The sequence below is a fragment of the Leptonotus elevatus genome, chromosome 10 (assembly GCF_054856555.1).
Source record: "Leptonotus elevatus isolate MCC_2025b chromosome 10, RoL_Lele_1.0, whole genome shotgun sequence".
NCBI lineage: Eukaryota > Metazoa > Chordata > Actinopteri > Syngnathiformes > Syngnathidae > Leptonotus > Leptonotus elevatus.
In genome coordinates, this window is record NC_141248.1 from 18405784 (window position 1) to 18429581 (window position 23798).

Here is a 23798-nt window from a genome sequence, read left to right on the forward strand (position 1 = left end):
TAAAGGTAGAAAAAAGATTTTACTGAGAAAAATAAAACGTCAAAAGTGCGTAAATGGAATCACTTTATGTGATACACACATGCGCGCACTGTTATGAACTGAATTTATACATGTTTAAAAAAATAATGACCCTGTGTCCAAAGTTCCGAAGCAGCAAATGTCATTCCCGTGTGAGGGGGGAAAAAAAAGGACCTGTTTGTGTGTTTGTCCTCCTTTGCAGTCGAGATAAGCCTCATACCTTGAAAGGATATTCCTGTAAGAAACGCAGCAGAGGCCTGGGGAGTGGTAGCTGGTCGTGGCGCTCCGAATGCCTGTTGATGACGAGGCGGGTGAGGTGCTGCAGAGAGGGCATGCACTGCGGCTTGTACACGGGCCGCTTTAATTTTAGCACCACCGACGCCGACGCTTCTTGGATTGTCACTTTGGAAGAGGCCTCCTTGGCCGCCGTGCCGCCCTCCTCGTCTTCCGCTCTCCTCTCTGGTCCCATGTAGTGCTGGACCAGGCTGGGCACGTTGGGGAAGGACGACAGGCTGGGCCGGGCCGGCGAGCTGCAGTCCAGCAAGAAGCGAGTGCAGCTGTACTGGATCCGTATGCTGGTGGGACCTCGGGCCGTCTTGACCGAAAGGGTGAGCATGTACAGAGGGTGGCTGCTGTCCCGTACCAGAAAAGCCCCTTCAGAGGCCTCTTGAAGTGCACCGTGCGCCTGCGCCGCACTTATAGCTCCCCAGTACCACCCTGCACACATAAGCGCCATGTTAGTATTAGTACACCTCTTGTCAGCCTTTGTTAAAAGAATTCAAAGCACACGGAAACCTCCAAGCCTTCAACTCAAAATTTCTAGAAAGGTATTGTCTCAAAAGATGAAATCGTTCTCATGTGAGACTGATAAAGAGCAACTGTCAAACCCAAGGCCTGGAGATAATGTCCGTTTTTTTGCAATAGTTAAACACAAAGGGGCCTTGGTTTGAACGGTTGCGACAATTTTGAGGTTATGACGAAAGCTGAGTGTAGGAATACTTTATCATGCGACACAACAAGACTGCTGCACTTCAGATTTTTCATTTATTTGTTTTATATTTACGACCTAGAAGTGTTTATACATACATACATACAATTTTCAAGGTTGCAAATGGAGCGTAGGGAACGAGTTTGAACATCGCCGTAAAAAATAAGTCTTCACGTGGCACAAGGCACACTCAAGTTATCACCGTATTGATTGCTTTTCCATTTGTATTTTATTGCCTACATGTGTTTTTCATAAAAATATAGACTAAATATATTTTTAGGTTACAAACAGTGCACAAGGGCATGAGCAGTGGTGTAAAAACACGTCATCATGCGGCACGCTCGGTTACCACTGCACTTCCTTGTTTTCATAGGTTTTATATATATGGCTTAGAAGTATTTTTCAAGCCAACATTTACTGTAATTATGAGGTTTTGAGGTTATGAAGAGAACCAAATGAGCTACTTTGTGAAGATGCGTAAGATTACGGTGGCACAAGAAGGCATGCTCAATCACCATTACTTTTTTTTTTTTTATCAAAATATGTAATGTAATTATGTCTACTACTGCATACCTTAGGTTAGTCATAGATTATGCATCGGGTTCTGATTTGTTACGTTGCCACAGTAAACCGCAGAGGACCCTTGTAATTAAGAATCATACTATAAATTTGGTCACATTTAATCATAAACAAAAACACGGGCAATTGTGAGGAGTTTATACATTTATGGCTTCACCGTTACTGTATAACCGACGCTAACCTTAGTTCCAATGTAGCGCGACATGAAAACAAATTTGGCATCCCTAATCGACACGATTAAGTCAAAAAATGACTTTTTTCTTTTTGTTTATTGTGACGTCATCAAAAACAATACTGACAAAGAGGAAAAAGTGTGACGATAATGATTGAACACAAAATGTAACTTATTGCTGCTCAGTACTGTACAAGCAATGTCGGCGATTAGCTATCAATTTCGTGGCACAAATACAATTCGAAACGGAAGTCACCAACCTATTCTAACAACACAGAAAAGTCAAAATTACGTCCATGATGTTGATATGTAAAATACTTGTAGGTCATGAATAGTGTGTTTTTCCACCTTCGACGGCCCTCAAAGCACTTTACATGCAACGACTCATTCATACTGATAACGCAACTCGGGGTTCAGTATCTTGCTCAAGCATACTTCGACACGGTCACAATAGCATGGGATTGAACCCACAACCTCTGGGTTTGCGAGACAAACAATCTCTACCACTGAACCACACCCCATAGAGTGAGGGGTGTGTAGACTTTTTATATCCCCTGTACACTATATATCAACCAGTCAACCAGTCGCATTCTAACATAAAATCATCTGAGGGGTGTGTAGACTTTTTATATCCCCCGTACACTGTATATCAACCAGTCGCATTCTATCGTAAAATCATCTGAGGGGTGTAGAGACTTTTTATGTGTATATGGCTCTTGTACTGTTAACAATTAATTCCAGCACTTACGTCAACAATAGGTAACAGTGGAGTAGTGTTTACGTACAACTTGGGAGAGTCTGCCGTATATGCTCACCTGATGTTTCCAGGTAGCAGAAGTTGCTCGCAATAGCCCGCAGATCCTTGGTGGGATCCCATAGTGGCGGGCTGCTCTGAAGGCAAGGCGTAGGCGCGACCGTTCCTGCCCGCATGCCCCTCTGGGGGGCCTCAGTCGTGGGAGCACTGGGCAAATGACCTCGGGGACTGAAAATGACACGACGGCTTAATTAGTTTAAAGTGGTAAACAAACAAAAGAGACTGGATGTATTGTTTAGATTTTAAATGCATCGAGTGTAATGATTTGAGTGTAAATGCCATTGATGTGTAAACACAACAAATGGGCCAATCCCAGGAGTCAACATAATGTGTTTAACTTTGTCAAAAATGAGGCTAATATAGTAATCATAGCAGTTAAACACAATGATTGTTTACATCAGAGCTAACTCCCTGGAAACAATTGAATGTATTATTCGGGATTTAACACGGCGTTATGCTTTATCATAATGAGCATAATACTGTTGACAAACACAACAAATGCTCACAGCAGAGTTTACTCCCAGGAATCAACATAAGACTTTTACACGGCCCAAAATGTATAGTTCAGATTAAACAGTGACATCAAGTACAGTGATATCAAGTTAAATGTTGTTTTTTAAACAAAAACAAAACAAATGTATATAATTTCCTTCAGGTGTCAACATAATGTGTTTTGACTTTCAATATGACCCAAAATGTCTTAATAGTGGATAAAACAGTGATGAATTAGTTTAAAAAAAAAAAGCTATTTGTTAACAACAAATGTTAAAAGGTAAATTTACTCCCAGAGACTCCTTAAGGTTAAATTAAAACCATCAGGATGAAACAGTGATATCTGTTCAAATGTTATTTACAAACACAACAAATGATCACAGCAGAGTTTTGACATATTGTGTTATTTAGGCCTTAAATTAAAACAGCCCAAAACTTCATAAAATGTGCATGCCGTGTGTGACTTGGGTTGCAGTGTGTCCTTTTCTCATTCTTATCATTTAGGCTATTTTTTTCACACAAGACTTGCTTCCCCTAAAAGTACAATTCGTGTGTATTAGATATAAATATAAATAACAATTTCCTCCACGTTTACTTTATGCAGGAGTTATTTATGCCTTTTGGGTACAGTTCGCGCAATTGTTTGATGACAAAAAATGCATGCAAAATCATAATGCAAATAAAAAACAGTATAACAATAACGGCTAGAAAGATTAGTAGTCTTAGTTTCAATAGGACCTCGAGGTACGATTTTAAAAAGTGAGACTATTGTTCATCTCCACAAGGGAAGAACGCGTGCAACCAGTTTGTCGCAGTTTTAGTCACAGTTTTTTTTTTTAAATACTGCATTTGAAACTAAATAACTAAGCTTTCTGCATTTCCAGTGACTATTACTTAACCATATTGTTTTTTAATTAGAAAACTGTCTAAAATGCAATTTAATGTGGTAAAATTATTCATACAGCGCACGCACATTCGCATATGTATAGCCTAATAAATAAATAACGATTCATTTACTACATGAAATTATATACAGGTATTGAAGTTATTTAATTGCGGTTATATCTTGGATTCGCATGGAGGTCTTGTTGACATAAAAGCAAACAAAGACATGATGTACTCACCCTGGCACACAGAGAATCATACTAGTTCTTCAAGCCACACTTTAATTCCAGTCGTATATCCCCTTTTCGTAAAAAAAAAAAAAAAGAAGAAAAGAAAAAGACAAGGCTAAGCAAATGAAAAAAAATAACTTGTAAGAAAAAAATGTAATGAGAAACAAACAAGCGGTGGTTATCACCCAGTTTCGGTAAACGCGCGTTGCCCTCCTGCTTGACGCTGAAAAATAGACGACGTTTATTTAGGTGGTGCCTTTTTCAATAACAGAGTTAGGTTGAGCGGCCTCGTTGTGTGGAGTGTGTTGTCGCCAGAATCGGGAGCTTCCAATGTGCGAAGGGGACGCAGCAAAAAGGCTTGGCTTTTTTAAATTTGACTGTTTCCTAGAAGTCTATTCTGAGAACGCCTCTCGGCACCGGCAGCTCTGACGTCACTTCTCCGGCCGCTTTGTGCGCTCGCGCTCGCGCACGAGCCCCGACGCGTTCTCCTTTTTAAAACGCGACTCTTCGTGGCGAATCCCATTTTACGTCGGTTGGGTGAGTTTTTCATTTAATTTTTTATTTAATTTTTTACGACGCGTGTGTATTTGTGCGTGTCTGTTCGCGCGCCCCTCCTCTTGTTCTCTGTGCCCGCCCGCCGGCTGCTGCGTTCGCTGAAGTGGTGCGCGCTCCCGGGAATCAAGCGCTGGCTTCTCTCTACTCGCTTTCCAGGAATAAAGCTTGCCTGCGCTTTGACTCCGCCCAGCCGGACCGCCCCCGGTGAGGGCTTCATTCTGGGAATTCGCCGCCTCGACATTAAAGATACTAGTCGTGCCCGGCAGGGGCGTTTCTTGAACCCCTGGGGGCAATATTTTCAGATTTATAGTGGTCCTTTGTCCACAGTTGTGTGTGTGTGTGTGTGTGTGTGTTTCTTTTCAACTTCTGCTTGCAGGCCTTGGCTTGTATAAAATTGAATTGTCTCCGCGGTTTCCATTTGAGTCTATTTATATGCACTAATATCAGCTGTTTCACGGAGCTCTCTAGCCACAAGAGGGCAGCAACTAGCAAGGGGCAACATGCCGATAATATGTGTGCCAACAAGGAAATGCAATAGTTTTAAAAGGCCCAGGGTGACATGTTTTGGATTGAAATGAACTCAGTTCTGTGCTGCACCATGAGGCCACATGAGGTTGAGCATGCACTGAATGACCTTGCCCCTTACCCCACTTGTGTTTGTTGAGCAGTTGTTGGGTTAAAAGAAAAAAAAAGAAAATAAGTATTTATGTTCCGTACACTACATAAGTAAACCATTTCCCAAAATGTGTTTGAGCTCATCCGCATGTTGCCAAATTGTGCCTTAACAGGTCAGCACAGTATACTAGTGGTTCAGGGTTGGAATCTCTGTTCTGTCCTTCCTGTTTGGGAAATTGCGTGTTCTTCCTGGGTTTCCTCCCACATTCCAAAAACCTGCACAGGTTTATTGAGGATTCAAAATTGTCCATCGAGGCCACGTAGGGCCGATCATGCACTGGGTGACCTTGCCCCTTGACTCTACCTACTTTATTTTGAGCTGCTGTTGGGCAAAACCGCGTTAATTAATATTCAAGTTCTCTACATAAGTAAAATAATTATATTAAAGCAAACATGATATGATTTCAAGTGAACATACTGTGGGGGAAAACATGTTACAAGAAATCCATGAGCAAACCATTGGCAGCAGCGTAACCTAGTGGTTAGTACGTTTGCAATTGACAGCGAGCTCCGGGTTTGAATCTCAGCTCCGGGCTTCCTGTTTTGAGATTGCATGTTCTCGTGGTTTTGTGGTATTTTCTACAAAAAAAACTAAATGTGATACGATTCAAGGATTTTAAGATGTAATGATTCAATTCGCTTATGGGCTAATACCATACCAAGCTCTCCATATTTCAATGTATTTGACAGACTGTTTAAGTGCTTTGGTAGGTGCTGCTGTTTTGGTTAGCAAGGGAGCTCAGCAGTTAACTCTTTTCTTACTACAGCAATTACAGTTCTTCTGCTTTTTTTCCTGATGACGACGCGGAACTGTCCTCCCATTCGGTAAGGTAAGAGTGTTTTATTGTTCCAAGATCTAAATATAAACGGTTGATGACTAATGTTGACACTTGCACTGACTGACAGTTAACATTGTTAATGCGGATCTTAATGACAACAAATAAAAGATGACCGGAATGTACACCGCTAGACAGGTTATGTTCGTTGTCGAAGGGAAAATACTTGCTTGCCAGGGAAGCACAATAACTTCTGTTCTACGTCTTGCCACTATTTCGGGTAAATCCACTTTTTCCTCTCTCTCTTTTTTTTTTTAGCACTGCCACTTCCTTCTCCACTACATCAGAAATTGAGTAAGTTTGTTCTATTTAAAAAAAAATTGTACACTGGTGTAATTTTCACTCATGACCTTTGTGGATGTTAAAATCGTACTTAAAAATTGGCCATTTAGTGAAGGTTTTATGATTGTTTCACTCAAACTCATAATTGTATTATTATTATTATACAATCATCTTTCTTTCTTTTTTGACTTATACTGGTACTCATCTCTTGAGTTAGTCAAAAAACATTACCAATAGTACTTTTGATACACAAAGTAAAAAAAAAGAAGATATATGACAGATACTTTTAAAGAAAGATTTTTCTAAAGAAAATACATTTTAAAGAAAACACCTGATATCCTAGCATTTATCCTTAAAGGGACACTTGTCTCATTGAGACATTTTTAGCAGTAAAAACTATTTGTTCCATTTGCTGTCGACTGAACATGACATCACCTGTGCTGAGGAAGTAGGTAACGGCCAATCATGGCTCAGTTTGCTGACCAAACCCGGAAAACAGGTGAGCTATGATTGGTTCTTACCTATTTCCTCAGCACAGGTGAGGTCATCTTCAGTCGACAGCAAGTGAAATAAATAGTTTTTAAAAGGCATTGAAAAATAATGAAGTTATCAAATACATTCTGGATAAAATGTTAACTTTTTAGTTTTGACTGCTGAAAATTTAAAATTACATTCAATTAATGGCAATTTTCTATTCTATTTTTTTCCCATTTGTTCATGCATATTTTGTATAGAACACACATTATAATGAATTAAAAAAAAATTGAAACTAATAACGCATTAAGCAAAAATAAATAAATAAATCAGGTTAATTTACCGATGCCTGAAGAGTTTTTTAAGCAATCAACTCAAAGCCAATTGCCTCCCTTTTAGTTTTAAAAACAACAATACACATGCTTTTTTTTTTTTTTAAGGCCTTCCCTGGAAACATCCTCCTTGTACTGTAACACAACTTTTCCAAATATTCCCGCTCACACGCATATGACGGTTTGGCCTCGCACCAACACATGCAACTATTTAAGTCTTAATCATTGCCATTTGCAGCGGAGTGCGCTGATACAGTACCGCTCAATGGGGAACCCTTTCCTAGAAATCCTGAAGCCAGTTTTCTTCTCAGAAGGCCTGTGGACCTTTGTCTGTCTATCCGGATGCAGTTAAGCAAAATACGCTTTCTAGTGTACATGGAAGAAAGAAAAAAAATCCCCAAAACATTTGTGTTATTACGCAAATTATTCCTGAGTTAGTGTAAAGTAAATAATTATACTGTAGTAGTTTACAGGCATGAATGGAGGTCAAGCTGACCTCATCAACGTGCTTAGCAGTGCGCGATGATCAACATGCATGTACGTGAGATGGCCTATTCCGAGGAATTCTCCTTCCCTGGAGGCATTTTTCTTCTGGCGTGGTTTTCCAAAGGCTTGAGAAGGTCTTGTTATTGAATCTGCTCCCAGCTGGCTTCACGATACGAGCTTGTCATTTTTTTCTCCCCATGTTCAGAATACACAAGAGCAAATTCTAGGAACGGGAGGATTATCCGTCTGGAAGATCTAACAGGGAAGCGGGACAATGATTTATGCAGTATCTTCGAGGGGAAGTGGTGCTTCTCGTTGGATGTTTGGTAGGTGGTGGAGGTGCGGTGACAACCGTGACATGTTTGTGGTTAATGTTTTCAACTTTTCATGAATGTGTGTGTGTGCAGTGGGAACAATCAACTGCCTTGTGTGGTACAGGAGTTTTATGACCTCCCCAAAGCAAAAGTAATGCAAGGTAAAAAGCTTTGTATTTGTTTAAAATTATATAATTGCTTTTCTCACAACTGAAGACATTTGAAAAAAAAAAAAATCTTTCTGCCATTTGATTCTGTGGGGCTTGAATGGTACGGCTTATGTCAATATCAAAATGGAGTGTTTCGTTCATTTCATTCTCTCGCTACTAAACCCAGTAAGGTTACAATCAACACAAAAACATTTTTATTTACAGTGGTGCCTTGAGATACAAGTTTAATTTGTTCATTAATCCTGCTGGTATCCTTCCTCTCCATTGAAATGAATGGAAATGCCATTTAGCCTCCAAAGAAACAACACAAATGTTTGCAATGTTTTTAATAAGTAAAATAGCGCTCTATAATATTGTATTTTACAAAAAACGTGAAGTAATGGCAATTAAATTGAATGTAAAGAATTGTACAGTTTTTGCTTCAAGTCAACGGACATTGTGACATATGCAAACAGTATTACATTATAGGGGTGCTCGATTATGAAGAAAATATTCATCACGATTCATTTGGTAAATCATTTGTTTTTTGGTCCAAAAACAAGAAAATTATTAAACAAATACAGTTCTTTGAAACACTAAAATTATGCAAGTTCTTTTTGGATAAGATTTATTAAATTAGTCATTTTACTTTTTTTTCTTCTTTTTTTTAACAACTCAAATTTAGTATCAATAAGATTCGATTTTGTATTTGCGGAATGTAATAATTGAAATTGTAATTGAATTTTGATTAATTGCACAGCCCTATTACATTACTGTGGATACGAATGGATAGGTATTAGTTCATATATATATATATATATATATATATATATATATACAGTATATTTATTTACCACTGACAGTTTGGCTAAAGCTAGACAATATTGATGAATGTCATACTCGGGCTGTTGTTTATTGCTTTAAAATGTCTGCTCGTGATGATCATCATGCAGATCACACCAATTTCAAGGAAATTCATGTTGCATGTTGACAGACAATAAAAGAGACAAAAATTTACACAAGCAGACGGTCCTTGTGCGCACATGACTCATTATGTCTCTTCAATAATCTTACTTCCCAAACCAATTTCCACAGAGCAATTTTTTTTCTAAGAAAACCTTTGGAGTCTGCAGAAGAGCTGAGACAGGGACGGATGTTTATCTTCTAATAAGACAATGATTCTAAACCCAAAGCGAACTCTACAATGGAATAGTTCAAAACTAAACATATTCAGGTTAGAATGGCCAAGTCAAAGCTCAGACCTGAATCAAATTGAGAATTTGTGGAAACATTTGATTGGCATAAAATTCAGTCTCGAGATGTGTGAAACAAACTTTTTTGCATGGCTTACTTTTCATCTTCTTTTTTTTTTTTAATCATTTTTCTGATGCTTCTTGGAATTCTTGTCCAATCCAGTAATTCTTATGATCTTGAGTGATAGCTGTGTGGTTGTAGCTGAGGTGGGAGTCATAGTGGATACCAGATGCTATTTTACAAGTCGCTTCTTTATCAGTGGTACTTTACCGGAGAATGTAGAAAATTATGAATGGAAGTCTTTGCAGGTGATACTGCCGTCGTAGTTATATAAAATCCATCTCTTAATGGTTTAATGGTCACACATTTGTACTGTGGGCTCAGGTCACAGCCTTGCACAGTTGATTCGTATGCCATTAATTTACCGTACAGTGCCTACTCTCAACATTGCTTTCTGAATTTAATGCTGAAAGTTAAAATGATTGATTTATCCGTGCATGTATTCGTTAACAGCTGCATGCTGAGTGAAAACATTAAAAACATTTTCACTTGGAATTTTATTTTCGTTCAGTTTCTTACAAACATCACTGGTACAAAATGTGTGTTTAAAACTCAGCCGCACATTTATTATGCCAGTCTATCGTACTGTAAACAAATCAGCTATTCCGATACAGTTTCAACAGAATGGAGAGGAAAAAAAGAAACGGATTGGCTTCACATTATCACTTGTGTCCTAGTTTGCACGTACAGTTGTGTTCAGAATGATAACAGTTGGTTTTAGTGAATAAAGCTCCTAATCCCTAAAATCAAAGTTTTTATTTGCATAAATTTAAATACCTTGGGAACACTACGTTCTATTTGAAAAACAAAACAAAAAAAATCGAATGTTTTATTCTATTAAAGAAAGTGAAGAAAATTGAATATAGACATTCCAATATTCACCTGCATTCCACGGTTTCGCCTCAGAAATGGCAATATGTCACACCGCTAGCTATCTTTGGGATTTTATGTCTGGGGACCACGCTGGCCACTCCATAACGTTCATCTCGTGTTGTGTGTTTTGGAAAAATAAACGTGAATTATGAACTGAAAACTGCTGAATATTCTGTGTTTAGTGGAGACACTTTACTTAAATGCAGGGGCTGGAGTAGATTACGGGTGCCAGAAGTTGGTCAATTCCATGGAGTTCATCTCTGTTGATACAAAAATGATCGTAGTTTGTTCAAGAATTGATTTCTAAAATAAGGGATTGTCATGACATCCGCCTCACACATAACACCAAATCTGTCTGGCTGCCTGTGCTTTAATTCATCGAATCCAATAAAAATTGCATTACACCACAAGTTAGACCTACCATACTTTTTGCAAGTCTAAAATGTATTCTACATTCTTAAAAAGAGAATTGTTGAACCAACTTAAAATGACAAATTGAATAGGCTCTTTGCACATATCCACTACTTCCTGAACTCAATACCACTCCTTCATTTCCTGTCTTTCATGATCGGAAAAACTGATTCAGGTGTGCCTAACCATTGTCGTCATGGTTACTGAGGTCAGGCACAACTGGATTTATCAGTTTGTCCACTCATGAAAGACATGAAATGAAGGAGTGGTATTGAGTTCAGGAAGTAGTGGATTTGTGCAGAGCCCATTGTTGACCAATTTAAAAAAAATGCTACAATTGGTAACACATGAGTGAATTAATCCAAAGTGAATATATTAAGTTTAATTATGAGTTCATTCAACTTAATGTATTCACTTTTGATTATTTTGGGATTGATTTAATTCAATCGTGTGTTACCAATTTTTTTTTTTTTTAAGTTGGTCAACAATTCAATTTGTAATCTTAAATTGGTGCAACCAATTTTTTTTTTTAGAGTGTACTTTTTTTCACCAAAGATGCTAGACTTGCCAACCCTATGTAATATTCCTTTTTTATTGCTTTCTGTAAGGGAACAACTCATTTGTAACATTAAAAAAAATATTAAAAAATTATGCGCATTGTGCGACGTTCCCAATGCATTTGTGTGTATGAAAAGAAAAACAACTATAAGGATGTTTTTGTCATATATATTTAAACACGCCGTTATTATTCTGAACCTTACATAGAGCGAGAGACCAGCCTATATATCACAAACGCCTCCTTTGCTCACAAGGAATTGGACACTGAGCTCTTTGTTGTGGGCCTGGCGAGGTGTCAGTGTTATTTCACAAGGTGCCACAAGTCGAGAAACACCTCAGCGAGACTTTTCGGCCGCCTCTAGCCGTCCTGCACGGCCTCACCCGGGCCCTTAATGAGACGCTTGTGTCCCCTCTTGCCTGCGGGGCCGCGCGGCTTGGCAAAGGCCTGCCTGAAGGCCTGCTGCTTGGGATGGAACTCTTCGTACAGAAACTCCTCTGTCAACTCATCTCCATCCTCAATTTCCAACTGAAAAGAGAGAGAAAGAAATATATAATGCATTTGCCACGCTGCAGTTTGCATAGTTGTTTTTAAAGAGTTATTCAAACCTCCGCAAAAAAATACAAAGCATGTAATGTTTCTTAGAGCCTCAAATTCTTAGAAAGGAAAAAAAAACAGCGCATGACCTCAGTGTCCTCAAAGGCATTTTTTTCCCTACAGCTGCTCGATTGAATTTTCTATCTTGTCTACTACTCCCTTTCACCTTTTTAGCAACCCGCAGCTGGTAATCTCTCTCCACCTCCTCCAGGAGTCGACTCTTGCAGCTGGAGTAGAGCATTCGCTCCTTGACGCTGCAGCTGTATCCCGGCATGGAGTAGATGAACACTAAAAACAGAACCAAAGACGCTTAATTGATGCGAAGGCTCAAACCAGCAATTCAGGTACCTACTGTGCCCTTTCTGATAGATTTTCTAATTGCAAATGCGGTTACAAAAAGTACATTTGAAAGCATTTTTAAAGACAAGATATTTAAAAACAAAGTAAAGAAATAAAAAGTAAACAGATTTTAGGAAAGCATTCACACTTGGGGCTGACTTCCCTTCCGTTGACAGCTAATTCTATTTGTGTGCAGCATAACAGCTGAATGCTGCTTCACCATGTTTGCTTTGAATTCTGGGCTTCACTAATTGACCCAAGAGCCCGACTGGGTCTGTATTTTATCATGGACAGTATACTTATTTATTTCAATTAATTTCAAATTTGGGAAATAACCAGAAATTAACTCAATGAGTTCACCATTTTATACACTTCTGTCACTGCCCAGTCAGTATATTTAATATAATTATGTAGCTCAATAATAATTAACATTTATAATGTAAAAATAACAAGGCCGTTATTTTTATTTATTTTTATTTTTTTTAAAGATGTGCCAATTTGACCGGCAACATAAATGGAAGGTTATTAACTCATTCACTGCCATTGACGGCTATAAACGTCAAAAATTCATTTTAACTATTTCTATTAGTTTAACTTTTTTTTCTACTTTTGTTAACAAGAGTATGAAAACCTAGAATTTTTTTTGGGTGCATTTAGAACAGATATAACATTTGTGATTAAACTAGTGAAATCATGCGATTAATTACAATAAAAAAAATGTAATCATAATTAATTGCATGACTTCACTAGTTAACTCATGATTAATCACAAATGTTATATCTGTTCTAAATGTACAATAAAAAAGTCTAGGTTTTCATACTCTTGTTAACAAAAGTAGAAAAAAAAAGTTAAACTAATAGAAATAGTTAAAATGATATTTGGACGTTTATAACCGTCAATGGCAGTAAATTAGTTAAATATAAAATGTAATTCTTCCACACCGCCGTCAAAAATGTATTTTCTCTCACAGTTTTGTCTATCTTGCGTCTTGAGTTTGCAAGTTCTCAACTTGCCCGGGTTTTTTCTCTGGGTACTCCGGTTTGATCGCACATTTCAAAAACACGCATGTTCGGGTCATTAAAGACTCAAAATTGTCCATAAGTGTAAATGTGACTGTGAATAATTGTTTGCGCCTTGTGATTGACTTGAGACAGGCCCCCTTTTTTCTTTTTTTTTGCTAATGTACACTGGCGCATGATGCGGCTTGATCCCTGGATACAGGGTGCTCTTTGTAATACTGTACATTGATTCTGATTCTCCTAAGGGTGTCCCACAATGAATTCGGAGAAGCCATGTCTGGTTTAAATCATTCTGTCCTTTTTTTTTTTCTTTTTTTTTTTACAGCACTTAGGATCAGCTGGAGTCTATTTCAACTGACTTTAGGCTAAGCACAACGCACCCCGGATTGGTCGCAGGTCAAATCGCAGGGACCATATAGATCATTTTGACTCTTCAATGTGGAAGGAAGCGAAAGGAATCAGCGAAAACCCACAGGTAGCGCAGGTAGAACTCGCTAAGCTGAGTCTGAACTGTGCGGCAGACATGCTAAACTACTACTTGTGATTTATACAGAAAACAATTTCTATGAAATCACATTACTGCTAGTTTGTCTGATCCATCTGGCCTATTTTGGACGGCCGGTCTCGTCTGACTTGTGCTACTAAATATAAGCCTGCTGTCAAGGGGCCACACGTGTAGACATTCCGTCGAAATACAAAACAAGCATGGAACTCGATTATGGCGTACCGATGGATTCGAGGTAGTCGCCTTCATGGGAGTGTTTGTAGAGGAAGAAATGATATCTTGGCGTGTCTTTGGGAACCCGGCAAGGCAAGTCCTGCGTTTCGGTCTGGTGGGAATGAACCAGCTCAATGGTCTCCCGCTCCACATCCAATCTCTGAGAGGGTGAAGCTGGTCATTTATTGGTTGAATTATTTTTGGCGTTATGAGTGATTGGGGCGGGGTGTGCTGACCAGCTGTATGTAATTGATGTGCTTCTGGGCAAGTTGCTTGAGGGCTTGTCTGGCCGGCTCCTGCAGAGGGAATGCCAGGCCTTGAAGGGTTTGCTGCTTACTGTCCACGCTGTTCTCTGCCGTCACCTGCAGGGGGCAGCAAGCACACATGACATCTTTTAAAAATGGATAAAGACCAAATAGCAAAGAACAGACTGGGGTCAATTTCAAGGAAGGCTTCAGGCTACAATTGGAAAGAGGGAAAGACGTATAATATTGTGATTTTTTTCTTCCACTTTTTTATTTCAATCATTTATTTCATTCATTTGTAAAAGAAAAAAGGCTATATAAAGCAATATTATTTGACGTTGAATGAACATGAGCAGAAAGAAGACTAGTCTTAAATGATGGGCAAGCCTTTTTGTGGCTGTTTTACATTAGGAACAAAAATTATAAATAAGAAGAATAGAAAATTGACTTCTTTTTTTGGTGACATTTTCATGCAATTTTAAGTAAAAATCTAAGATGGGATACATAGAACTTTCATTAAAATTATCTGTCATTGATTTTGGGGGGAATTTTGATGTGTCAAAAGTACTAGTGGTATCAGTGCTTGGTATTGGTATTGTCAAGAGTTTAGCACTGGCATAGATAAATAAACAAAGATAATATTTTGTGTAAATAAAAAAAGTTGCATAATTTCCAGAAATGTTTAGGCTGTATACTGCCTATGATTGATTTCCTATATCGCCAATTTACATGTAAAAGTAAAAATCCAGAAAAAAACTCATTTTCTAATGTAAGACCTATTCTTTAGGTCACAATGAATAAATCCGCACTTACAGTGAAATGCAGTACGGATGGTCCCAATGATCAGGCCCGATAAACACATACCTGTTTGACTCTGCCCTGTGAAAGCAATCATAGTCGCGGGTTAGCTGTCAGAATGATTCACTCAAGCATCATTCATGCAGTGCCTTGCTAAAGTATTCACCCCCTTTGATCTATCCCACATTTTGTTCAGGCCAAAAAGGATTAAACACTTTTTCCTTCAACATAAAAATCCCCACAGTAATAACATTTGAGATTCTTTTCAATAAAAAAAAAAGTATATTTTCAAGATAAGTCTTATATTTTTGGGAGGATAAAAGTAGTGTATTTGTGAGAAGAATTTTTTTTTTGAGAAAAGTCAGATAGCTTTGGAATGATTTTTTGGGGGGGGAATATTTTAAAATAAAGAAATATGAAAATCTTTTTTTTTTTAATAAACTACAATTTTTTTCTGTTTCAAAATTAGATTAACTCATTCACTGCCATTGACGGCTATAGACGTCAAAAATTATATTTTCATTAGTTTTAAATTTTTTCCACTTTTGTTAACAAAAACCTAGAATTCTTTTTAATGTACATTTAGAACAGATATAAAATTTGTGATTAATAATGAGTTAACTAGTGAAGTCATGTGATTAGTTACGATTACAAAATTTAATCGCCTGACGTCCGTAATTTTTTATAATATTTTCTTTTTCTTTTCTTTTTTTAATCGTGTCAGGCGATTAAATGTTTTGATGGTAATTAACTGCATGACTTCAATAGTTAACTCACGATTAATCACAAATTTTATTTCTGTTGTAAATGTACAATAAAAAAAAATTCTAGGTTTTCATACTCTTGTTAACAAAAGTGGAAAAAAATGTTAAACTAATAGAAATAGTTCAAATGAATTTTTGACATCGATAGCCGTCAATGGCAGTGAATGAGTTAAAAAAAAAAAAAAGATAGATAATAGGGCCTAATACTAGTGTGTAATTTACTGTATGCACGTGATGTGATATTTGGGTTTTTCATTTTTCTGCTAGAATTTCCAAAACCCTGTTTTGACTTTGTCACCATTAGGCATCATGTATTGTACTTTAAGGGGAAAAGTAATTCGGTCCATATTGGAATACAAATATGTGGGCAAAAGTGAAGCGGGTGAATACTTTTGCAATGAGGTGATTTTAACGTCTTACCTCAGTGAGCTTGATCCTCTGCAGTTCCTGCTCAGCTAGCGTGAGCGGGGCAGGACCGGAGCACGATGTCACATGACGCTGGTAGCCCGACAGGGAGACGTCTTCCTGCGGGGGGATAGGAAAGACATACAGTTGAGAGAGAGCCCCTTTTAAACACACGTCACTGCTGCACACTGCCAACCCAAATGACCTCTGACCTCCAGTGTGCCAAACATCTCATACTTCACATGGCCACCGCCAAACTCTTTCTTGACGGTGGCACGGGTGGCAGCATACACCATCTTGTCTTTGACCTGGAACCAGCAGACAAACAGGAACTCTAAATTAAATATACTTTTAAACAAACAGCACAATGGATTCAAACATATTCGGAAACAATAATAAAAGAATAAGACTAGCACAGCAAAGATGACCATATTAAGATGGCTTACTTTACTACCGTAAGGTTATGACTGTAATCTGCTTTACTACCGTAAGGTTATGACTGTAATCTATAAAGTTGAGTTCAGTTAATCCGGTTGTCACGGTGACAAAAAGCACCACTTGACATAACCGCAGAAGTGACTGATTTTTCCCATTGTTTTGAGTCATGCAAATTGTCAATTTATTGGAAAGAAACTGATCGGCCTTTTAAGAGTGTGTAACTTAACATCATCATCTTATCAGTACTTTATATTGGCAGCTACATAAGAGGATATCTTTGCAATAAAATCGTCAAGATCTAAGATAGCTTGTGATGCCACCTGTCAGCTGCTTTTGGTTGCGCTGACACTCATGATTGGAATCAGTTGATGAATTGCATGCTGGTTGGTTATACGCACAATCACACCGAACACACCAGCCATTGTTCAACCCAAATCTTTTTACTTGGGAATGAGATTATCTGAAAATCTCATTACTCACATTCTGGTACCATTTTGGCTGTCGAATGAGTGAATGGAAAGTGAAATGGACGTTAACAAAAGTATCATGAAACAAAACTAAACTAAAATAGAGCCAAACCGCTCAACATTTAAAGTCACCCGGCCGAAGATAGACGCGTAACAGAGGATGCTACATTAGCTTGGCTAGCTAGCTAGTACAAAGAAAATGGTCAACATGCTTTGTGACTAGGCAAAGGCAAGTTAGCTTGATTAGCTAGGTAGCATATCAGTCAATCGATCGATAGATATCAGACATGCTACCCTAAAAGGCAAAGCAACATTAACTCAGCTAGCTAGCAGATGAAAAATGGCAGACTTGCTGCATTAAAAATCAAAGTAACATTAACTTAGTTAGCTTATTAGCAGATGGATTGATCTATACAAAATGCTATGCTAGCTTCAAAGTCAAAGTAGCTCAAATACCTAGCAATCAGTTAGTGTACAAACATGCTATGTTTAAAGGCAATGCGGCAACATTTCAGCTTTCCATGTAGTGTGCATTACTTTTTGTAGACAACCCTAGTCAATTCTATCTGACTGCCTCTTATAATACGAATGTGTTGATCAGGAAAATAATAAAGGTGGATTGTGTGTGTCCCAATGTCCACTCTTATCCCCTAACCCCTACTTGACTTGACTATATGGTCCCGCACTATATAGTAGCCTAATATATAGTTCTCCCATTTTGTTTGGCAATTCAGAAAGCAGACCTGCTCCTCGTCGCATGTTACACTGCTTTGCATCGCTTGCGCTTGTTTTCTTGCACACAATGCATTGTGGTCTATATGACCCTGTTGAGTGACCGTCAATATTCACTACTTTTCCAGGTGCATTGTGGGTAATTGTGAGTGCACACGCTGGGACATTCAGACCTACAAAATGGCGTTTCCCCTATAATTCCCTATATCATATATATATAGCAGTAACTATATAATAGTGTGGACATTAGGACACGGCCGTGCTGTCCGTTGTGACATACGGAAGACTGATCAGGTGACCAGGATAGGAAGAGCCACTCAAAGCCCAGTGCATTGTGGGAGTCCAGGCGGTAGAGCACATAGCAGGGCTCCTGTCGGTCCAACAGAGGTAGGAGAAAGTGGTCGTAGTCCTGGTCCCAGCTCTGTTCTGGTTCCCTGTAGGCCCCCAGCACCAGCTGTTCTGAAAGTCACACCAGGCGGACATCACATACCTTACCGTGTGTTACAACACATGCCAATGGGATGACGTCATGTTTACGCTCTTTAGTACACCTATCTATCTATATATATATCTATCTATCTATCTATCTATCTATCTATCTATCTATCTATCTATCTATCTATCTATCTATCTATCTATCTATCTATCTATCTATCTATCTATCTATCTATCCATCCATCCATCGACTTACCTATTCTAACTAATCCAGCTAATACTAATTGTTTTGCTTTTTGTCAATCATTTTGCTTTTTGCCGTGTGAACCATTTTCTGTCTAAAATACATCTGCTCAATTGCTAACCGTTAATTGAGCTAATGTAATTTTTCTCTTCGTCAGCCCATCGTCTAGCTAGCTGTGCGGCTTTTCTGACTTCTGTCCTGCAAACAGTTGCTATTCTGAGGGGCAACACATTCCTATTCTGCATATTTTCCACCAGCTATCCTTCTTTAACCTTTATTTTGTTGTGTGAGTATATATGAAGAATGACCACAACATTGACCATGAGAATTTGCTGTTGTTATTTTCCCAATTCTTATTTGTTATCGGTCTATATGAATTATTTGTGTACTCAGATTGCTATATTTCTATTTATTTGCAAATTACCATTTCTTTTTTTTCCCTTAATTTTCGATTAAGAACGATTTCCATTCAAAATGATTTGATTGACAATGATTTTTGCTTCAATCTATAGATGTGCAAGGAATTGTAATGATCTACTCCAGTCTGACTCGCTAATGCTAATTAGCGCGCTACACGCGGCACTTTTATCACTCAAAGGAACGGCTTCACGCTGGGGGGAAAAAAAACTTTAATTGGAATAACTTGACCCAGACTTTTTTCTTCTACTCTCTAATGTGGCTACAACTTAACAGTGTATTAACAGTGGCCAATCCGGGTACAACATTAACAGCGCTCCAAATAAAGGCACGCACAGACAAAGGCAAGACAGTGTAAAATAATTTAAATAAAATCGATTTTGGGAGATTTAAAATCAATTCTGAATCGTACTAAATGAGAATCGCGATTCTTATGAGAATCGATTTTTTTGGGCACACCCCTAGTAACTATTGTTATAACTATTCTAATCGAGCCATCTTATGTTTTTTTGCACTCAGGTTGCTATATGTTAGCATAACAGCTGCTAAAATGTTAACATTGTACGGTACCTATTTCAGTAGGCTTTTAGCACCACAGCACGTCGCTTGAATTATTATTATTTTTTTAGCATGCGTAATGTATCATGCTAGCTTTTAGCATCATAAGAATCTCAATTTTGTTGGGTCACAGGTGCCCCTATCTCTGCTTTAAATTTCACATATAATGAGTCAGTGATGGAAAATACTGAAATGACTGCTTGTCACCGGGCAGAAATTGTTTCACGAGTCACGACCCATCCAAATACAAGATGAAGCACTCGAGTGACACAACGCTGTTGAAAGGATTCCGTACACAAAAACAAGAGTCATGAGTGGTGTGACACAAGAGTCAGAAGAGTCTTATGCACACACACCGCATGTGAACATGCCTAGAAAACACTGGCCTCGTTGACCCCTTTTCCCACTTAACACTTCAGCAGCTGTTTTCAACTTTTTTTTTTCTTTTTTTTTCCCCTTCCTTCCTTTCCTTCCTGCCTCTAAATCTTTTTATGTTGTGGGGGTATTTTTCTTAGAAGTGTCAGATCAGACCGCCTTCAGTGCAGGCAGAAAATATCTGATGATGATGGGACAGGGGATTCCTTGAAAATCAACTTTTGGGGGGGAGGGGGTTACTACTAGAAACATTCTAATTGTTTTACAATTATATGGATATTATCTGGATCCTTATTTAGACCAGCTAAAAAGATCTTAGAAGCCAACACCAGATGTTTTTAATGTCATAATTCAAGCTAATGATGTATTATTTAAAAGCTGATTCATTCATTTGAAGAGTATAATAAAAGGCAAGATTAAAGTTGATGAATGGGCCGTTACACCATTTTTCTTGGAAAGTTCTTAGCCCTGAAATCCAGTCAATATGGTTACTGCACACCAAAACGGCCGAGTTCCTGTTCAATTTCAGGCATAAGTGCTTGAGACTTTTGTGTTTGTGTGTCCTGTTATGATAGACGTAAACACCCAATTTTGTGTTGATTGGTCAAATAGGTGTTAGGGGTTACTGACTTTTGGGGGTCATGTTAAAGACCCCTTAAAATACATGCTTTTGCGCCCAAAAAAAAAGAGGTGATTTTTCAAGTATGATAAGGTCCCAAAAGGCAATTTATTTATAGGGCTAATCATAACAAACAATAATTCCATGAATACAGTCAATGGCTGGCCCCTTGTAATCGCATCCCTTTTTTTTTTTTATGACAAACCCTCAAAATGATCATTCATAGCTGTGGAATCTGCCCAAAATGGCTACTTCAAACCAAAATGGCTAACTTCCTGTTCCATTTTGCACGTATGTCCTATTATGAAATGTAAATCCAATTTTGTTGCTCGCTAAGCAATTCAGTGACGTCGCTAAAATTCCCCCCTAAAATTCATAAATTCATGCAATAATTAGTAAAGATTCCAAGAGTGGTCAATGACAACAAAATAGAACCAATGAGCATCACAAACAGCAGCAAAGCCAGTGGAACTCAACCAACGCGCAACGTTATCAATTCACTGCAGCGGTGTGTTGTCGTGGGGTCACTCACCGTCTTGTATGCGCACCTTGATGAGGCGCACCGCTCCCCCTCTCGCCCGGGCCAGAAACTCCCTCAGCTCTGGCGTCACCACTAAGGCCAGAAACATGGCGGCTCAAGCAGCAGTAAGCAAAGGAGCAGGACCGTCCTCCTAGCAGGCTCCAAGAAATCGTCACTCCGGAGTCACGAGAAAGCTAAAAACAATCTGAAGTCTGAAATTTACTTTGTCAAATTGAGAATGTCTAAGTACGGTTGTGTAGAGCTGTAAGGGGGATCAGGGACCTTATGGGTGCGCGAGATCGCTCAAGTAACTGGGACAGTATCATGTGCACACAGATAAGAAACATGATCACCCAACCCTGACTACCAAATTTAGCTCCCACCGGCAGTCCAGTCTTGGTGTTGACCTATGGGGGAAAAAAAACAAGAAAAAAACAAAACAAGCACCCACCACTACAAGTGGACAAGTAAATATAAAAACTGTTGTTGTTTTTTTGTTTTGTTTTTTTAAATCACCTTTATGTGCCACCATTATATATATATTAATGCATTCATGTATGTGTGTTGTATGTGCATATACAGTACATAATTTTTTTTGTAATTTGTTTAATTTTTTAATTACTATTCTAGAATTTTTAATATTTAAATGATTAAATCAGATCTCAACTACGAGGCTTTATTCTTTTATTTACAGTAATGCCCCCTCCATCTCGGGATCCAGATTCGCAGTCCGCTATTTCGCTTCTTTTTTTTGTTTGTGGTTAAGTTAATAACTATATTTTGGTGTAACGCTCGTTTAAAGCGGGTGTAATTTCACTTTTGACCACTAGATGCCGGCACATTTATTTATTTAGAGACGGTGCACATTTAAGAAGAAGAACAACGAAGCAGAAAATACATTATTAGCCTAGTTTTTGTTATTATTCAATAATGTAATCCTGCTTTAGGCTACAGAAAGTGACAGCTGTCAGCTCCTTTTATAAAGTACATCTTTGGGCATGACTATTGATGTATTTTGTGAGATGGTAAGTGTTATTTTGCTCGATATTTATCCATTGCTCTTTTAGCTCTGTTTTTTTGAACGTGTATTATTTTCAAATGTGTTTGAAGATATTTACAAAATTAGGTGTCGTAAATGCTATAAAACGTGTCTTGAGCAGTGGAGACCACCGACTCAATTTATAGTGGCCGCACAGCTTTAAATTAGTAACATTTCTTTTCATAGTGCCCTGATGAAAATAATAATTTAGTAACAGTAATGAATAGCAATTGTTTGCTCCACTTTCCGCTCCATGTCAACTCATCTTCATCTCCATGTCAACTCAAGGTCAGCTAAGTATAAGAATAGAATACAGGATTAGTTTTTTTGCTTCATTGCGTAGCTATTTTTCTTTATAAATTGCCACGCATATTTTTACAATATAAGAATATTCGTACCGACACTGACGGATTGTTTTTGACATCTAAATAAATTCTAGGTGAAGAATGTCAAAGTGGCCCTTAATTCTTTTGATTTTTTTTGTATGCGGTCTTGGAAGAGAAAGTATGGACACCCCTGGTCTAGACTATTTATTTAAATAGGTTATTTCTATTTTGTGGCTTTCACTCTTACGATGGTTGTCTGAAACATAACCCTAGCAATGAAGGTGTGATTATTTGGGGGCTTGTATGCTACACTATTTTTTTTAAATTAATATTATTCAGCTACCATAACTGGATTTTTTTTATTTATTTTTTATTAACACCAATTTATATATATTTTTTACATAGTTTGTGTCATCAATTATAAATTTTAATTCTAGTTATTTTAAAACGTAAGACTACAAACTAAACTAGTTATTGAATTAGATGCTTTTTAAATTAAGTTAGAGAAATTCATTTCAAGATACCAGGCTTTTTATACAGTACATTAAAACAGGAATGCTGTTTTGTTGTATTACATAATTTTTTATTTAATGTTTTTCCACTGATTTAAAAATATTTTTTAGGCATCACAACTTGTTTTACATAATATAAAACAATTGGGAGGACGGCCGTAAGGAAAAGCATCCTTGATATTGCTTGTCAAAGAGCATAATTGCTTCAGTCATTTTTAACTTACGTTTATAAATATTGCTAATTTGTTTTTTCTTTTCTAATCATCAATGTCATGATAATTCACAAAGGTTGAAGGTTTGTTTTTAGTTATTTTCAGAAAACATAAAAATGATTCAAGCAATGATGCAATTAGGCTAATGATATTTGTGTTACACGTAATGATGGCCTAAATTGAAACAGGATGGATAGAAGGTATTTTTGGAAAATGATGAACCTTCAGGAAGTGATTTAGACTTTGCTTGACAATCATACTCGAAGAGAATAACCCCCCCCAAAAAAAGTAGACAAACGCTCGAAAGTTTCCAAGGAAAGTTTTTAATGTAAAATAAAAAATATATATAAAAAACCAAATGGACACATACTCTACTTCTGCACACAACATAATTTACAATTTATTGGGTCACAAACAAGAGGATGAGATGTCGCCCCCTGCTGGCTGCCATGTCACACTTCAGTCGTCGATGGTGGGAAGCCAGAACGCCTGAAAAGACAGGCATAGATAATTTAAAGACACTTTGGTGTGTGTGTGTATTTTACGACTGGTCAACAAGCATCATAAATTTTGCCCCAAAGCTG

General features: G+C 37.8%; 4 protein-coding genes across 10 annotated transcripts in view; 1 reads left to right on the forward strand and 3 right to left on the reverse strand.

Moving 5' to 3' along the window:
• Window positions 1–4869, reverse strand: cisha (cytokine inducible SH2-containing protein a). 2 transcript variants are annotated; one of them, XM_086087678.1, is made up of 4 exons: window positions 4364–4869; window positions 4188–4249; window positions 2573–2739; window positions 1–735 (listed from the first exon to the last, which is right to left on the reverse strand). In XM_086087678.1, the coding sequence occupies exons 2-4, from the start codon at window positions 4205–4207 to the stop codon at window positions 233–235; spliced, it is 690 nt and encodes a 229-aa protein (XP_085943804.1). In that variant the 5' UTR covers window positions 4208–4249; window positions 4364–4869; the 3' UTR covers window positions 1–232. The 2 variants fall into 2 exon arrangements, with proteins under 2 accessions (XP_085943804.1, XP_085943803.1); XM_086087677.1 differs by having other exon boundaries at window positions 4188–4867.
• The window catches only part of LOC147167466 (uncharacterized), a 21565-nt gene continuing 2143 nt past the window's right edge, over window positions 4377–23798 (forward strand). The window contains exons 1-7 of one of the 6 annotated variants that reach the window (XR_015096341.1): window positions 4377–4715; window positions 6176–6238; window positions 6503–6538; window positions 8024–8144; window positions 8226–8293; window positions 12244–12376; window positions 13716–13865. Coding sequence is in view for 1 of the 6 variants with exons in the window: in XM_086087679.1 (XP_085943805.1) it covers window positions 6356–6464; window positions 8024–8144; window positions 8226–8293 (298 nt within the window). In the remaining 5 variants the exon portion in view is untranslated. The other 5 variants (XR_015096343.1, XR_015096342.1, XR_015096340.1 and 2 more) reach the window with 5 other exon arrangements.
• Window positions 10136–21433, reverse strand: twf2 (twinfilin actin binding protein 2). The gene is made up of 9 exons (XM_086087674.1): window positions 21138–21433; window positions 18238–18416; window positions 16533–16628; window positions 16336–16440; window positions 15218–15232; window positions 14345–14470; window positions 14118–14268; window positions 12199–12320; window positions 10136–11963 (listed from the first exon to the last, which is right to left on the reverse strand). Exons 1-9 carry the CDS (start codon window positions 21232–21234, stop codon window positions 11796–11798), a joined length of 1059 nt encoding a protein of 352 aa, XP_085943800.1. The 5' UTR covers window positions 21235–21433; the 3' UTR covers window positions 10136–11795.
• Window positions 23522–23798, reverse strand: part of wdr82 (WD repeat domain 82) — a 6144-nt gene continuing 5867 nt past the window's right edge. The window contains exon 9 of the mRNA XM_086087676.1: window positions 23522–23703. Within this exon, the coding sequence (XP_085943802.1) occupies window positions 23674–23703 (30 nt within the window). The 3' untranslated portion in view covers window positions 23522–23673. The remainder of the gene's footprint in view (window positions 23704–23798) is intronic.

What these genes read in the sequence shown, in the direction of transcription:
- cisha (XM_086087678.1), bottom strand. Translation starts at nt 4,207, where the DNA reads ATGATTCTCTGTGTGCCAGG. An exon ending in ATGATTCTCTGTGTGCCAGG is followed by an intron (nt 2,740 to 4,187) that starts GTGAGTACATCA and finishes TGTCATTTTCAG; the next exon opens with TCCCCGAGGTCATTTGCCCA. An exon ending in CTGCTACCTGGAAACATCAG is followed by an intron (nt 736 to 2,572) that starts GTGAGCATATAC and finishes TTATGTGTGCAG; the next exon opens with GGTGGTACTGGGGAGCTATA.
- twf2 (XM_086087674.1), bottom strand. Translation starts at nt 21,234, where the DNA reads ATGTTTCTGGCCTTAGTGGTGACGCCAGAGCTGAGGGAGTTTCTGGCC. An exon ending in ACATCAATTACATACAGCTG is followed by an intron (nt 14,269 to 14,344) that starts GTCAGCACACCC and finishes TCACCCTCTCAG; the next exon opens with AGATTGGATGTGGAGCGGGA. An exon ending in CGACTACCTCGAATCCATCG is followed by an intron (nt 12,321 to 14,117) that starts GTACGCCATAAT and finishes TTCTGTTTTTAG; the next exon opens with TGTTCATCTACTCCATGCCG.